Source organism: Xenopus laevis, chromosome 6S (assembly GCF_017654675.1).
Source record: "Xenopus laevis strain J_2021 chromosome 6S, Xenopus_laevis_v10.1, whole genome shotgun sequence".
NCBI classification, from domain to species: Eukaryota; Metazoa; Chordata; class Amphibia; order Anura; family Pipidae; genus Xenopus; species Xenopus laevis.
Window position 1 is genome coordinate 136,398,718 of NC_054382.1, and position 17,076 is coordinate 136,415,793.

The window sequence follows — 17,076 nt, forward strand, 5'->3', positions numbered from 1 at the left end:
TCAGTCTGTGGCCCTCCAAATGTTGAACTGCAACTCTGACCCTCTACCACAGGGAGAATTCAACAGTCTAGTTCAGCAGAAGAGGCCGGTGTTGTGTGATTTGCCCATTGGGGGATCTGTGGGATTATATGAGATTCTCATTGGGCGATCACTTGTGTCATGTGATTTACCTGCAGCTTTATGAGAGTTCCCTGTGGAGTTGTGTTTGGGGGTGTCTTTTTCACTTGGGGTTTCCACGAGGCTAATGTTTCTCTTTTGCTCCTGACAGCGGCTGTAACATGGACTCAGCAAGCTCCATCCTCCTCTTCATCACCTGTTCCCTCCCTGTGTTCCTGGCCCCGGGGACCCAAAGCTGCCCGGCCGAGTGTCGCTGTTACAGCCTGACGGTGGAGTGCGGCTCCAAACAACTGACGAGTGTTCCCTCCAGTGTCCAACCTTCCACTCAGGTACGGGATTGGCTCCTGTCTCCTGCCCCCCCCTCACTGTCTGATGCCCCCACTTTCCTTCTATGAGCAGAGGGGACCCAACCTACTGACCCATCTGGGAGTGTGGGGGTCAGATACTCCATTGATCCATGTGATCAGCATTTCTCAATGTACTGATTCTTATGTCATTAACTTACTCCAGTTATTCCTTGTCTGATTCATGGACTTATTATTATTATTATTATTATTATTATTATTATTGCACAGGGGGGCATCCGTTGCCCCAGAGCTGCCACCACTATATTTAATGGCAAAAAGGCAAATGTCTGGGCATATAAACCATTTGGCTCATGGCAGTTGCACCCACTGATAGTAAATGAGCCACGGGTGGGTCAGATGAAAGTCATGCACAATAGGCCGGTGCTACTCAGCCCTGATCTATATCGTTGCTGGGGTCTTATTACTCAGAAACAAAACGGAACATGTAAATACAAAGAGAAGGTGCCGGAGTTATTAGGGATTAAAGAGGATCCGCTCTGCTCTCAGAAACAGATAAAGCCCATTATTTATATTTATGGCCCATGTGGAACCTCTGTGTCCGACTCACTTTACTGGGTCTGACAAATGTCCCTCAATACGGCACTCGGCTAAACTGTTAATTCCTGGGAACGAGCAGTTGGTTTATTGCAATTCATGCCCGAGGCGCAGCCATTCACTAAATTCTAAATCCCATTATCCCCTGGCACAAGCACCCCCACTCCTCATTAGTCTGTAGCCCCACAGACTGGCACAGGGTTAATGCCAGTGCCCCCCTCTACCCACAGACGGTGTTTCTACAGGACAATGTCATCAGCCAGATCCAACAGCAGGACCTGTCCCATCTCTCGGGCCTCCAGTACCTCTACCTACAGAACAACACTATCTCTGCCCTGGAACCTGGAGCCTTCAAATCCCAGCAGCACCTGCTAGAACTGGCCCTTAATGGAAACCGGATCCACCTCATCAACAGCAGCATCTTCAAAGGACTGGAGCACCTCCGGGTTCTGTACCTCGCAGGGAACCAGATCACTCGCCTGTTGGCCTACACCTTCTCTGACCTGCAGGTACCGCCTCTTACATCTATATTGGGCTTTCCTTAGAACCCTAATAAGACTACCTAGAACTGACAGAGGGACAGACACAATGACAGTTACACAGAACTATAAACCCAGTGAGAATGAGGAATGAATGGATATTGGGAAGTTGTATCAGGAGTCAGAAGCAGCAGTGCAGAGAAGAGAAAGGGACAGACACAATGACAGTTACACAGAACTATAAACCCAGTGAGAATGAGGAATGAATGGATATTGGGAAGTTGTATCAGGAGTCAGAAGCAGCAGTGCAGAGAAGAGAAAGGGACAGACACAATGACAGTTACACAGAACTATAAACCCAGTGAGAATGAGGAATGAATGGATATTGGGAAGTTGTATCAGGAGTCAGAAGCAGCAGTGCAGAGAAAGGGACAGACACAATGACAGTTACACAGAACTATAAACCCAGTGAGAATGAGGAATGAATGGATATTGGGAAATTGTATCAGGAGTCAGAAGCAGCAGTGCAGAGAAGAGAAAGGGACAGACACAATGACAGTTACACAGAACTATAAACCCAGTGAGAATGAGGAATGAATGGATATTGGGAAGTTGTATCAGGAGTCAGAGGCAGCAGTGCAGAGAAGAGAAAGGGACAGACACAATGACAGTTACACAGAACTATAAACCCAGTGAGAATGAGGAATGAATGGATATTGGGAAGTTGTATCAGGAGTCAGAAGCAGCAGTGCAGAGAAAGGGACAGACACAATGACAGTTACACAGAACTATAAACCCAGTGAGAATGAGGAATGAATGGATATTGGGAAGTTGTATCAGGAGTCAGAAGCAGCAGTGCAGAGAAAGGGACAGACACAATGACAGTTACACAGAACTATAAACCCAGTGAGAATGAGGAATGAATGGATATTGGGAAGTTGTATCAGGAGTCAGAGGCAGCAGTGCAGAGAAGAGAAAGGGACAGACACAATGACAGTTACACAGAACTATAAACCCAGTGAGAATGAGGAATGAATGGATATTGGGAAGTTGTATCAGGAGTCAGAGGCAGCAGTGCAGAGAAGAGAAAGGGACAGACACAATGACAGTTACACAGAACTATAAACCCAGTGAGAAGGAGGAATGAATGGATATTGGGAAGTTGTATCAGGAGTCAGAGGCAGCAGTGCAGAGAAAGGGACAGACACAATGACAGTTACACAGAACTATAAACCCAGTGAGAATGAGGAATGAATGGATATTGGGAAGTTGTATCAGGAGTCAGAAGCAGCAGTGCAGAGAAGAGAAAGGGACAGACACAATGACAGTTACATATTCAGATGAAGTGACATTTATAAGGAAAGATTTGATTTCTGTACAGAAGTATATTTGCAACAATAAATGATGAAATAAAACGCAGGTCCTGCAGGGGGAATCATATTTTGGAGCCCAGTGTAAATAGTGACATTTGCTGCATTGGAGCTCACAGATTACAGGGTAACAAGTCAATTAACTTTATAACTACCCACTCCTTACTGTCCGCTGGTCTCTAATTATAATAATGACCCCCTCTGGGACAGGACACTGTGGGGCTCATTTAGTAACACTGAGCAAATTTGCCCATGGGCAGTTACCTATAGCAACCAATCAGTGAATAGCTTTTTGAAGCCAGCTGCAAGTAGGACAATGAATGCAGCAATCAAATTTGCCCAGTGTTGATAAATGACCCTCAGTGTCTCCTCCATGAGGCTAGAGACAGCAGCCAATCAGAGCATTAGGATCTTCACAGGCACAGAGTGACCAACCAATCAGAACCTCTGCAGATCATTAGAATGGTGACAGTGCAGGTGAGTAACAGAGGACTAGTAAGGCCTCACCTGGAGTATTGGGGGGGCAGTTTTCGGCTCTAGTTCTTAAGAAGGATATTAGTGAGCTGCAGATAGTCCAGAGACTAAGGGTAATTAGATTGGGGAAGGGAATGTCAGAGTTAAACCTCAAGGAAAGACATTTAGGGTAGAATTGCACAAGAGACTTTACAATCGAAATCATTCGAAATCACAGGCGTCACGTCGGATGCGCCGAATCTAAGTTAAGTAATAGGAATGTCAGACATTGTCGCTGTGTGTATCTGACACCACCAACTGTTGGATGCGAACGCTACATGTTGTGTCTTCATCCGGCAGTTGTGTTTATTCGGCAGAAAGCTCCCTATGTAAAAGTAAGGACACCCATGGGAGACCATTGGCCGTCAGCGGGAGACAGCAATAAACTCCATTATGTGCGAATAAAGGGAATATAAACCTGATGATCTAATCCACTGTACAAAGGTACATATAAAGAACAGCCCTGCTGATTAGAAGATTGAGCAGAACATTGATTTGCATTTGTATAAACCTGTCCTCCTGGTGCTCAGATTGCACAGGAATAATAACAAGGAAATGATAATTAGAGACACAATTAGTAAAGCTGCCTGTGCTCAGCACACAGTAAATAACAGGGGCTGGGATATTGTGATATAATGGGTCGTTAGTACCCAGCAGTCACTTACCTCTCCAGCACCACCTACTGGCAGAAGGGAGACGAGCAGCTCTGGGGAGAAAATACAAATAGAAAACTAACTGGGGCATTTCCTTCTGTCCCACTGAACCCAATGGCTTGTCATACTTTTATAAGGAAGGCATTAACCCTGTATGTGTAGAACGGCATTTACGTTTTTGATATTTCATGATCTGGTGCCGGAGAGCAATGGAAATAAGGACAAGATAGAGACAGTAGGACAAGATGGAGACAGTAGGACAAGATGGGGAAAGTAGGACAAGAGGAAGACAATAGGACAAGATGGAGACAGTAGGACAAGATGGAGACAGTAGGGCAAGATGGAGACAGTAGGACAAGATGGAGACAGTAGGGCAAGATGGAAACAGTAGGACAAGATGGAGACAGTAGGGCAAGATGGAGACAGTAGGACAAGATGGAGACAGTAGGACAAGATGGAGACAGTAGGACAAGATGGAGACAGTAGGGCAAGATGGAGACAGTAGGACAAGATGGAGACAGTAGGGCAAGATGGAAACAGTAGGACAAGATGGAGACAGTAGGGCAAGATGGAGACAGTAGGACAAGATGGAGACAGTAGGACAAGATTGAGACAGTAGGGTAAGATGGAGACAGTAGGACAAGATGGAGACAGTAGGACAAGATGGAGACAGTAGGACAAGATGGAGACAGTAGGACAAGATGGAGACAGTAGGACAAAATGGAGACAGTAGGGCAAGATGGAGACAGTAGGACAAGATGGAGACGGTAGGACAAGATGGAGACGGTAGGGCAAGATGGAGACAGTAGGGCAAGATGGCGATATTAGGGCAAGTTGGAGGCAGTACGACAAGATGGAGACAATAGGGACAAATATAATATTCGGCCCAATGAGAGACAGAATAATTCTGTGCAACTTCCCAATATCCATTAATTCCTCATTCACAATGGGTTAGGGTCACCCCACTCCGGCCCCAACCCTGGCGCGCCAGTGCGTGCCGTATCTGTGTGCATGCGTGGGGCGCAGCGTTTGTATGCATGTGAGTGCCGCAGTTTATGTGCGCATGCACGCGCACAGCGTGTGCACAAACTTTTTCTTGCTGTGACCTCCGACAAAGGGGGTCGCGGCATTAAGAGCAGATGTGGGTATGGACCTGGGCCGGCAGGGCCCACAAGAGCCAGGGGCCCACCGGGTTTTTCCCGGTGTCCCGCTGGCCCAGTCCGACACTGCACTGGGTTTATTGTTATGTGTAGCTGTAATTGTTTCTGTCTGTTTGTTCCTTTCTTTTCTCTGCTGGTTTTTACTCCTGAAACAATGTTGGTGCTACTCATGGTTTCTCTTGGTCCCATTGCAGAGGCTGCAGGAGTTGCACTTGCAAGAGAACAGCATTGAGACCCTACAGGAACAGGCTTTCTCTGGACTCTCCTCCCTGGCGTTGCTGGACCTCAGCAAGAACAATATGCGCACCATTAGCCGCTCCTCCCTGCGCCCCCTAATCAGTCTCCAGGTGCTGAGACTCACAGGTAACCAGCAGGGCACATCCGGGGTACAGTGGTGACTTGCAGTGTTCCATGTTGTGGGGGTTACACGCTAAGGCAAAGAGCTGGAGAGTGGGAACATCATATGGGAAAGTGATGAAGGTTAGTAAGGTAGAAGGGGGTTCAGGCCGCTGGCCTGACTGGTCTGAAATACAGAGTCAAGGGGTCACAAGAACATGGCTAATGGTGCTTACTAAAAAAAGATCCTTCATCCTCTATTAAATGATGAAAGGATGGAATTTATTGCATTGGGGCACCTGCAGTAAGGACTCATTATTTGGTCACCCGGCATTTCCTTATATCTGCAAATACTAATGCTATGCTGCTAATATAACAATAATGAACCTTCCTTGTCTTTAACAGAAAACCCTTGGAGATGTGACTGTGCCCTCCACTGGCTCAGAGCGTGGATAAAGGATGACGGGCAAAGACTTCTCAGTTCCCTGGACAAAAAGATCATTTGCTCAGAGCCCCCCAGGCTGCTGCACCAAAACTTGGTGGATATTTCTGGCAACAGTCTGGTTTGTATTCCTCCCATGGTCCTTGTGGAGCCCATGGAGGTGACAGCCCGTCTTGGTGAAGAGCTGAGGGTCAGCTGCAGAGCTACTGGATACCCACAACCCCTGGTTACTTGGAGAAAAGTCGCTCATGCTCGCACCAGTCCCCCCAAAGTCAACTTGAAGTCCACCAGCAGCAGGAAGTTTGAGCTGAGTGAAAGGAGTGTAGGGGAGCAGTTTGATGCAGCCACTGGCAGCGGAATGCTCTTCCTCAACAATATAACCGTGTCCCATGCTGGAAAATATGAATGTGTGGCCTCCAATCCCGGTGGGACGGCAAAGGTTCTATTTCACTTGGCAGTCAACCTTTCCAATCAGCAGTCTCGCACGTACACTTCTGTAGACATTAGCCAAGAGCCACTGTATGACTTGGAAAGCATGGAGTTCACTGCATTGAGTATGGCAACTCAGACCACCATTGCCATTGGAATTTCTTTGCTGGCTCTCACGGCCATGCTACTTATTGTCATGATCTACAGAAAGTACCACAAGAGAAAAAAAGCAAAGAAGGAAGAGAACATCTTATATGTCAACGACTACTCTGATGGCCCAACCACCTTCGCCCAACTGGAAGAGTACAGGGATGAGCGAGGGCATGAGATGTTTGTCATAGACCGGAACAAGTCCCATTTCCCTACATACAAAGACACAGAAGGACTCAGCAGTATTTCTGGACTCTCCGATCTCACAGAGCAGCTCCAAAACCAAGGGACCCAAACCCCGAAGGACGAGGCAGAGCATCCAATCAATGATATTTTCATGAACCAAGGCTTCCTCTTCCAGCAGCAAATTGCCTACGAAATCCACTGCTAAGACGAACCAGTGGCACCATAAACTGATAAGACTTGGAGTTTTAATACTAATTGGGTTTTATACACTTAACTAAGAGTCCGGCAGCATCAGAGTCTCCATCTTCTTCTTCTTCTCCATTCTCATTCCTTCTGCACCTTCAAAATAAAACTCATCACAAAACTCAATTTATCTCATTTTATTTAGAGGTAGAACTAGGGGAAAATGGCACTGGTCCTCCTGTACTCTCATATGAGGGCAGAAGGTACAGAACCCAGTGTACCCTGTGCCCAGGAATTATGAGAAGTTGGCCTGCAACTTAATGTTTATGCTTCAGGGGCTGATAGCCTCTAAGGTCCTGGGGTGATAGTCATTAAGCTAATGGGACTGATATTAAATGAGAAGGAAAGTCAACAAAACTTTACCCAGGGAATCAAGTAAGTGAAAACAATCACTTGGGGTGCCGAACTTTTGTCAACTTTTTGTGAATTTTCTTCTTCCTTAAGCTTCTGAGGCTGACAGACTTTAAGCCCCTGGGGTTGCCGTACATTAAGCTCATGGGGCTGATAGAATTTAAGGACCTGGGGCTGGTGAACATTACACTTTTGGGGCTGATATTAAGAGCCTGGGGCAAAAATAACTTAAGCTCATGAGGTTGACAGGCCTTAAGCTCCTGGGGCTGATATACAGTACCCTAAGCTCTTTGAGCTGACAGACTTTAAATTCCTGGGCTGATGAACTTAAAGCTCCTGCTGCTGGTAGATATTTAGCTCCTGGTGTTGATAGACCTTAAGCTCCTTAGGATGATATACCTTAGGCTCCTTGGGTTGACATACCTTAAGCTCTTGGTGCTGATAGACATAAAGCTCCTTGGACTGATAGACCTTAAGCTCATTCGGATGATATACTTTAGGCTTCTGGGACTGACATACCTTAAGCTCCTGGTGCCAAAAGACCTAAAGCTCCTTGGGCTGATAGACGTTCCTGGATTTTATAGACCTTACGTTCCTGGGCTTGATAGACCTAAATATTTTGAGTAAGTAAGCTGCTGGGGTTGATAGATCTTAAGTTCCTGGGGTTGACAGACATTACGCTCCTGAGACTGACATACTTAAGGCTCCTGGAGCTGACATAACTTAAGCCACCAGTACTGATAGGTGTTAAGCTTCTTGGGTTGATAGACTTTACTCTCCTTAGGATGATATACCTTAGGATCCTGGGACTGACATACCTTGAGCTCTTGGTGCTGATAGACATAAAGATCCTTGGTGAAATTCCTGGAATCGATATACCTTACATTCCTGGGTTTGATAGACCTTAAGTTTCTAAGTAAGCTGCTAAGTTTGATAGACCTTAAGTTCTTAGGGTTGACAGACTTTAAGCTCCTGAGGCTGATATACTTTAGGATCCTGGAGATGACATTTAAGCTCCCAGTGCTGATAGACATTCAGCTTATTGGGTTGATAGTCTTTAAGTTCATTGGGTTGGTTGATAGACCTCAAGTTCTCAAGTTCCTGAGACTGATTGACCTTAACCTCCTGGGTTTGACCAACCTTAAGCTCCTCATCAACTAAACATATTCAGCATGAAATACAGAGAATCAGAAAAGATGTGACTTGGTACCTCCAGAACAAACCAGCAACTTAATGGCCTGTTTATTGAGTTCACTGATGGGCCTGTCTGTCTGACATATTTCTAACCATCAGCCAGCTATTGATCAGGCAAGTTCGACTATCCAGTTGGACTACACTGGTGCATTTATGCAGTCCTCATCCAATGGGCCTCAGTATACAATCTGGGCCCGGATCCACTACACTACGCTGAATGAATCTGTTAGCTTTAGGTTTTAGGGTCATCATAAGGGAAATTTTCAAACAAATACATGTGATTATTCTTTTCATCAGATTTACAATTATTTATTGCAAGTGAAAAATGGTTAATTATTGGCTGCCCGGCTATAAACCCTAACCCAAACCATCACAGCTGTCCCCACATGCTCCAGTAACCAACAATAGCAGTGCCCAGCCCTGGCTTTATCCACAAGCAGAACTACTGAATGCCGACTGGCTACCATCTAAACCTGTGATATTGACATTGCCATGCTACAATAGAGCTGCATTACCTAAAGGAGTTGTATTGTGTGAGTCCTGCCCTATGCCAACGTCTTCTCACAAAAAGGTGTCATGACAGGGGGTCCCCTATGTAGCAGCCCAGACAACCCCTAAGCAAAGGGTTGTGTGACTGGCAGTCTTTGGCATAGAGTGGAAAGTCCTCTTGTGATTGGTCAGCTTTGACTGATATGGAAATGAAGAAGACTTGCTCGGTTTTTGTCTCCCTATGGTATTACGGGATAGGGAAGTTGAGGCTTACTAGGCGCAGCTCAACACATAGCCATGTGTTCTAATGTCAGATTTTATCATGGGAGTGCTTGGGCAATGGCTAATTGCCATAGAGGCTAGGCAAAGGGATATGGAACTGACAGCTCTTGTCATAGAAGGCTGTGGGTCTTCCTATTCTTTGTATGGCAATGAGGAATCTATAGTAGGCAAAAAGCTATGTTGTTTGACAGGCAGTCTTTAACATGGATTGGAAAGTCCTCTTGTGATTGGTCAACTTTGACCGATATGGAAATGAAGAAGATTTTGCCGTTTTTTCTCTCCCTATGGTATTACGGGATAGCGGCAATGTCAAATTGTCATAGAGTCTAGGCAAAGGGCTATGTTGTTGACAGGCAGTCTTTAACATGGATTGGAAAGTCCTCTTGTGATTGGTCAACTTTGACCGATATGGAAAAGAAGACTTTGCTGTTTTTTTCTCTCCCTATGGTTTTACGGGATAGGGAAGTTGAGGCTTACTAGGCACAGGTCAACACATGGTGATGTGTTGGAATGTTAGATTTTATCATGGTCTTGAATGTAATTTGCCGATTGGAAAGGAAGACTGCGTTTCTGTTGGTTACGTAGGAGAGATTATAGTAGCAAAGGCTATGTTGTTGACAGGCAGTCTTAACATGGATGGAAAGTCTCTTGTGATTGGTCAACTTTGACCGATATGGATGAAGAAGATTGCCGTTTTTCTCTCCTTGTATAGGATAGCGGCAATGTCAATTGTCATAGACTAGGCAAAGGCTATGTGTTGCAGGCATCTTAACATGGTTGGAAATCCTCTGTGATTGGTCACTTTGACCGATATGGAATGAAGAAGACTTTGCCTTTTTCTCTCCTATGTATTCGGATAGGGAATGTCAATGCATAGTAGGCAAGGCTATGTGTTGAAGCAGTCTTTAACATGGATGAAAGTCCTCTGTGATTGTCACTTTGACGATATGAAATGAAGAAGACTTTGCCTTTTTTCTCTCCTATGGTATTCGGATGGGCAAGTCACAATGTCATAGTAGCAAAGGCTATTTGTTGGCAGGCAGTCTTTACTGGATGGAAATCCTCTTGATGGTCACTTGACCTTGGAAATGAAGAAGCTTGCGTTTTTTCTCTCCTATGGTATACGGGATAGCGGACAATGTCCATGTCATGAGAGAGGCAAAAGGTATGTTGTTGGCAAGGCAGTCTTTAACATGGATTGGAAAGTCCTCTTGTGATTGGTCAACTTTGACCGATATGGAAATGAAGAAGACTTTGCCGTTTTTTCTCTCCTATGGTATTACGGATAGGGAAGTGAGTCTAGAGTCAAGGCAGGTTATGTTTTTACAGGAGTCTTACATGGATTGCAAAGCCTTGGAAGGAATGTGACGTTGATAGAAGCTTGGTTTCCTTCTTGTATGGAAGAATCAAGAGGCAACATGTGTTGAGAGTTTTAACAGGATTGGAAGCCTGTATTGCAACTGAGATATGAATGAAAGTTTCGTTTTCTCCCTATGTTTAGAAGGAAGATTAGAGGCAAAGTATGTGTTGAAGGAGTTACATGGAGTTCTGATGGTAATTGCCATAGGAAGAAGAGACTGCGTTTTCTAGAAGGGTGGCTTCATTTTAGAGTCTAGGCAAAGCATGTTTTGACAGCAGTCTTTAACATGATTGAAGTCCTCTTGTGATTGTCAACTTGACCGATATGAAATGAAGAAGATTTGCGTTTTTTCTCTCCTATGGTTTACGGATAGCGGCAATGTCAATTGTCATAGAGTCTAGCAAGGCTATGTTTTGACAGGCAGTCTTTAACATGGATTGGAAGTCCTCTTGTGATTGGTCAACTTTGACCGATATGGAAATGAGAAGACTTTGCCGTTTTTTCTCTCCCTATGGTATTACGATAGGAAGTGAGGCTTACTAGGCACAGGTCAACACATGGTATGTGTTGGAAGTTAGATTTTATCATGGAGTCTTACAATGGCTAATTTGCCATAGAGCCTAGGCAAGGTATGGACTGACAGCTCTTGTCATAGAAGGCTGTGGTTCCTATTCTTTTATGGCAAGGAGAATCTATAGTAGGCAAAAGGCTATGTTGTTGACAGGCAGTCTTTAACATGGATTGGAAAGTCCTCTTGTGATTGGTCAACTTTGACCGATATGGAAATGAAGAAGATTTGCCGTTTTTTCTCTCCCTATGGTATTACGGATAGGAAGTTGCTAAGGCAGAAGGCATGTTGTTGAAGCAGTTTAACTGGATTGGAAAGTCTCTTGTGATTGTCACTTGACCGAATGGAAAGAAGACTTTGCGTTTTTCTCTCCCTATGGTATTACGGATAGGAATGCTTCAAGAGTACAAGGGTATGTGTTGAAGCAGTTTTACAGGGAATTTGGATGGTAATTTGCCATAGAAGGAATTGGTGATAGAAGGGCTAACAAGTATGTTGAGAGTTTACAGGGCTGATGTATTGCCATAGAGAAGTTGCTCTTATGGGTGGATCATAGCAAACATTTGAGAGTTTACTGGATTGGATTGGCCTGAGATGATAAATTTGTTTTCTTATGGAGAGATTAAGATCAAGATGTGTGAAGTTCATGATTTGATGATGCCTAGTAGAATGCGTTTTCCTGGTTCGTGAGAGTATCAAGCAGTGTGAAGGAGTTACATGGATCTGATGCATTCATAGGAAGAAGGCTTGCCTTTTTTTTCTAGGTATTACGGATGCGGCAAGTCAAATTTCATAGAGCAGAAGGCTATGTTGTTGCAGGCATTTTAACATGGATTGGAAAGTCCTCTTGTGATTGGTCAACTTTGACCGATATGGAAATGAAGAAGTTGCGTTTTTTTTCCTATGGTTTACGGATGGAAGTTGAGCTACTGGCCAGGTCAACACATGTATGGTTGGAATGTAGATTTTATCATGGAGTCTTAGGCAATGGCTAATTTGCCATAGAGCCTAGGCATGGTATGGCTGACAGCTCTTTGCCTATTGTATAAGGAAGAGGAATTCATTTTATAGTATCTGGTCAAAGCTTATGTGTTGAAGGCGTTAACATGGATTGGAAAGTAGCCTACTGGATGGTCAACTTGACATTATGGAAATGGAAGATAACTTTTCGTTTTGGTTCTCTCCCTATGGTATTACGGATAAGCGCAATGTCATAGAGCATAGAGGCACAAGACGTTTGTTGACAGGAGTCTTACCATGGTATTGGAAGCCTGGCAATGTATTGGCAACTGAAAGCCTATGTTGGAAGAAAGCTTTAGCGTGTTGTCCTCTTGGTATTGGTCAACTGCAATGAAATTGAAGTAGAGTCTTTGCGATTTTGCGCTATGTTTGTGACAGCAGTCTTTACAATGGTTAGAAAGTCTCTTGGATAGGTAAACTTTGACATGGAGATTGAAGAAGATTTGCCGTTTTTCTTCTATGGTTAACTTGAGGAATGGAATAGAAGCTTTGCACAGGTCAACACATGGTATTGGTTGGAATGTGAAGTTTGACTCATAGGATCTTAGGCAACTGGTTTGAATTTGCATAGAGTCTAGGCTAATGCATATGGACCGAAGGACTTTGTCATAGAAGGCTGATGGTCTTCCTATTCTTGAAGCTTGGCAAGGAGTCTATAGTAGGCAAAGGCTATGTAGTCTTGAAGGCAGTCTTTACATGGATTGAAAGTCCTTTGTGATTGGTCAACTTTGACCGATTGGAAATTGAAGAAGACTTGCGTTTTTGAAACTCCCTATGTTTACGGTACTAGGGCAATGTCAATTGTCATAGAGTCTAGCAAAGGCTATGTTGGACAGGCAGTCTTAACAGATTGGAAGTCTCTTGGATTGGTCAACTTTGACCGATATGGAAATGAGAAGTTTGCGTTTTTCTCTCCTATGTATTACGGTAGACTTGAGCCATATGGTCAAATGTCATAGATCTAGGCAGTATTTTTTACCCTTTAATGATTGGATCTCTGGATGGAATTCATTATAGTCGGCAACAGTATGTTTGGAAGGAGTTTACATGGATGAATCTGATGTGTTTAATTTTGTCCGATCTGGCAATGGTATGAGACTTGCGTTTTTGTCGTCTCCTGGTCATACTTTGTAGGAGAGTTGAGGCAAAGCTATGGTACAGGCCAGCTTAGCATGGTTGGAAAGTCTTGGATTGGTCAATTGGACCGCTTGGAATGGAAACTTTGCCGATTTGACCTAGCATCCTATGGTTTACGATGCGCCATGTAGTTGAAGGCTGTATCTGTATAGAGTCACAGGCAAGGCTATGTTTTCAGCGTCTTTAACTGGATGAATCCTTGATTGGCAACTTTGACCGATATGGAAATGAAGAAGACTTTGCGTTTTTTCTCTCCCTATGGTATTACTGGATAGGGCAATGTCAATTGTCATAGAGTTCTAGTGCAAATGGCGATATGTTCGTTGCAAGGCAGTCATTTAACATGGATTGGAAAGTCCTCTTGTGATTGGTCAACTTTGACCGATATGGAAATGAAGAAGACTTTGCCGTTTTTTCTCTCCCTATGGTTATACGGGATAGGGAAGTTGAGGCTTACTAGGCACAGGTCAACACATGGCATGTGTTGGAATGTTAGATTTTATCATGGGAGTCTTAGGCAATGGCTAATTTGCCATAGAGCCTAGGCAAAGGATATGGGACTGACAGCTCTTGTCATAGAAGGCTGTGGGTCTTCCTATTCTTTGTATGGCAAGGAGGAATCTATAGTAGCAAAAGGCTATGTTGTTTGACAGGCAGTCTTTAACATGGATTGGAAAGTCCTCTTGTGATTGGTCAACTTTGACCGATATGGAAATGAAGAAGACTTTGCCGTTTTTTTCCTCTCCCTATGGTATTACGGGATAGCGGAATGTCAAATTGTCATAGAGTCTAGGCAAAGGGCTATGTTGTTGACAGGCAGTCTTTAACATGGATTGGAAAGCCTTTGGATTGGTCAACTTTGACGATATGGAAATGAAGAAGACTTTGCCGTTTTTCTCTCCCTATGGTATTACGGGATAGGGAAGTTGAATGCTTATAGGCTAGGCAAAGGCTATGTTGTTGACAGGCAGTCTTTACATGGATTGGAAAGTCCTCTTGATTGGTCAACTTTGACCGATATGGAAATGAAGAAGACTTTGCCGTTTTTTTCTCCTATGGTATACGGATAGGGAGGAATTATAAGTCAGCAAAGGCTATGTTGTTGACAGGCAGTCTTTAACATGGATTGGAAAGTCCTCTGTGATTGGTCAACTTGACCGATATGGAAATGAAGAAGACTTTGCCGTTTTTTTCTCTCCCTATGTATTACGGGATAGCGGCAATGTCAAATTGTCATAGAGTCTAGGCAAAGGGCTATGTTGTTGACAGGCAGTCTTTAACATGGATTGGAAAGTCCTCTTGTGATGGTACTTGACGATAGGATGCAGAACTTTGCCGTTTTCCTCCTATGGTATGGATAGGAAGTTAGTTACTTTCATGCTGTGTTATTTTTTTCAGGGATCCTTAGATGGTAATTACCTGGCGAATATGGGACTGACAGCTCTGTCAAAAGCTTGTGGCTTTATCTTAGGCAGGGATCTAGTGGGCAAAGGCTATGTTGTTTGACAGGCAGTCTTTAACATGGATTGGAAAGTCCTCTTGTGATTGGTCAACTTTGACCGATATGGAAATGAAGAAGACTTTGCCGTTTTTTCTTCCTTTTAGGCTCGCCGTCAATGGTAGGTATGTGTTACAGGAGTTTAGGATGGAATTTGAGGCAACTTGACTAGGCAAGAAGGTTTCCTGTAACACATGGGAATTGGTTTGGATTGTTAGAGATTTTATCATGGAGTGCTTAGGCAATGGCTAATTTGCCATAGAGCCTAGGCAAATGGGATATGGGACTGACAGCTCTTGTCATAGAAGCTGTGGGTCTTCCTATTCTTGTATGGCAAGGAGGAATCTATAGTAGGCAAAAGGCTATGTTGTTTGACAGGCAGTCTTTAACATGGATTGGAAAGTCCTCTTGTGATTGGTCAACTTTGACCGATATGGAAATGAAGAAGACTTTGCCGTTTTTTTCTCTCCCTATGGTATTACGGGATAGCGGCAATGTCAAATTGTCATAGAGTCTAGGCAAGGGCTATGTTGTTGCAGGCAGTCTTAACATGGATTGGAAAGTCCTCTTGTGATTGGTCAACTTTGACCGATATGGAAATGAAGAAGACTTTGCCGTTTTTTCTCTCCCTATGGTATACGGATAGGAAGTGAGCTTACTAGGCACAGGTCAACATGGTATGTGTTGGAATGTTAGATTTACATGGGAGTCTTAGGCAATGCTAATTGCATAGAGCCTAGGCAAAGGATATGGACTGACAGCTCTTGTCATAGAAGGCTGTGGGTCTTCCTATTCTTTGTATGGCAAGGAGGAATCTATAGTAGGCAAAGGCTATGTTGTTTGACAGGCAGTCTTTAACATGGATTGGAAAGTCCTCTTGTGATTGGTCAACTTTGACCGATATGGAAATGAAGAAGACTTTGCCGTTTTTTTCTCTCCCTATGGTATTACGGATAGCGGCAATGTCAATGTATAGAGTCTAGCAAAGGCTATGTGTTGCAGGCAGTCTTTAACATGGATTGGAAAGTCTTTGTGATTGGTCAACTTTGACCGATATGGAAATGAAGAAGACTTTGCCGTTTTTTCTCCCTATGGTATGGATACGGAGTCTTGTTATCAGGAAGCTTGGCGAGTCTTCTATTCTATGTCAACTGACTTGGTCAGATGAGTTGTAGGGAAATGGCTATGTTGTTCAGGCAGTCTTTAGCATGGATTGGAAAGTCTCTTGTGAATTGGTCAACTTGACGATATGAAATGAAGAAGACTTTGCGTTTTTTCTCTCCTATGGTATTACGGATAGCGGCAATGTCAATTGTCATAGAGTTAGGCAAAGGCTATGTTGTTGACAGGCAGTCTTTAACATGGATTGGAAAGTCCTCTTGTGATTGGTCAACTTTGACCGATATGGAAATGAAGAAGACTTTGCCGTTTTTTTCTCTCCCTATGGTATTACGGGATAGCGGCAACTGTCAGGGAATTGTCAGATTAGCAGTCTAGGCAAAGGGCTATGTTGTTGAGCAGGCAGTACCTTTAACATGGATTGGAAAGTCCTCTTGTGATTGGTCAACTTTGACCGATATGGAAATGAAGAAGACTTTGCCGTTTTTTTCTCTCCCTATGGTATTACGGGATAGGGAAGTTGAGGCTTACTAGGCACAGGTCAACACATGGTCTATGTGTGGAACGTTAGATTTTATCATGGTTTGATGTTCCACACATGGTCGCTACTTGACTATTTGGCTTGATGTCAATTGTATTACACAGGAGACGTTTTGCTGAATAGCTGTCGGAGACCCCCTTCTCTGCCTATGCAGGATCGCCCACCTTCGGTGGACTTAACCTGCTTGCTGCAATCGGGTTGGGGGCATTCCTCCGATAGACGGGTGACGACCGCCTTGGCGGAAGGCTTGCTGAAGGCTTGAGGAGGATTTCTTCTTGGGAGAAAAAGTGAGTCAAGAATGCCATTCACCTTTGATTTTCCGAGCGGGGAAACCCAGCTGAAGAACACCGTAAGGATTGAAGTTGAAGAAGAACATCGGAGCCTGAAGGATTTAAGATTCATCGTGGGGGAGATTCTGCTTGGCGTTTTCAACCTCAAGAATGAAGAAATTCTTTGCCTTCAGGACCAAGAGAGGAGGGGAGCATATACCATCACCTTCACCTCTCTCCATTGCTGTGAAAACATCTACGCAGTATT

The 17,076-nt window shown here is 44.1% G+C and overlaps 1 protein-coding gene across 3 annotated transcripts in view; it reads left to right on the forward strand.

The window, feature by feature from the left end:
• The window catches only part of lrrc24.S (leucine rich repeat containing 24 S homeolog), a 32,605-nt gene extending 25,499 nt beyond the window's left edge, over positions 1 to 7,106 (forward strand). For all 3 annotated transcript variants that reach the window (XM_041568236.1, XM_041568234.1, XM_041568235.1), the window contains 4 exons: positions 269 to 446; positions 1,250 to 1,528; positions 5,389 to 5,557; positions 5,936 to 7,106. In XM_041568236.1, the coding sequence (XP_041424170.1) occupies positions 279 to 446; positions 1,250 to 1,528; positions 5,389 to 5,557; positions 5,936 to 6,942 (1,623 nt within the window). In that variant the 5' untranslated portion in view covers positions 269 to 278 and the 3' untranslated portion in view covers positions 6,943 to 7,106. The remainder of the gene's footprint in view (positions 1 to 268; positions 447 to 1,249; positions 1,529 to 5,388; positions 5,558 to 5,935) is intronic.
• The last annotated feature ends 9,970 nt before the right edge of the window (positions 7,107 to 17,076 follow it).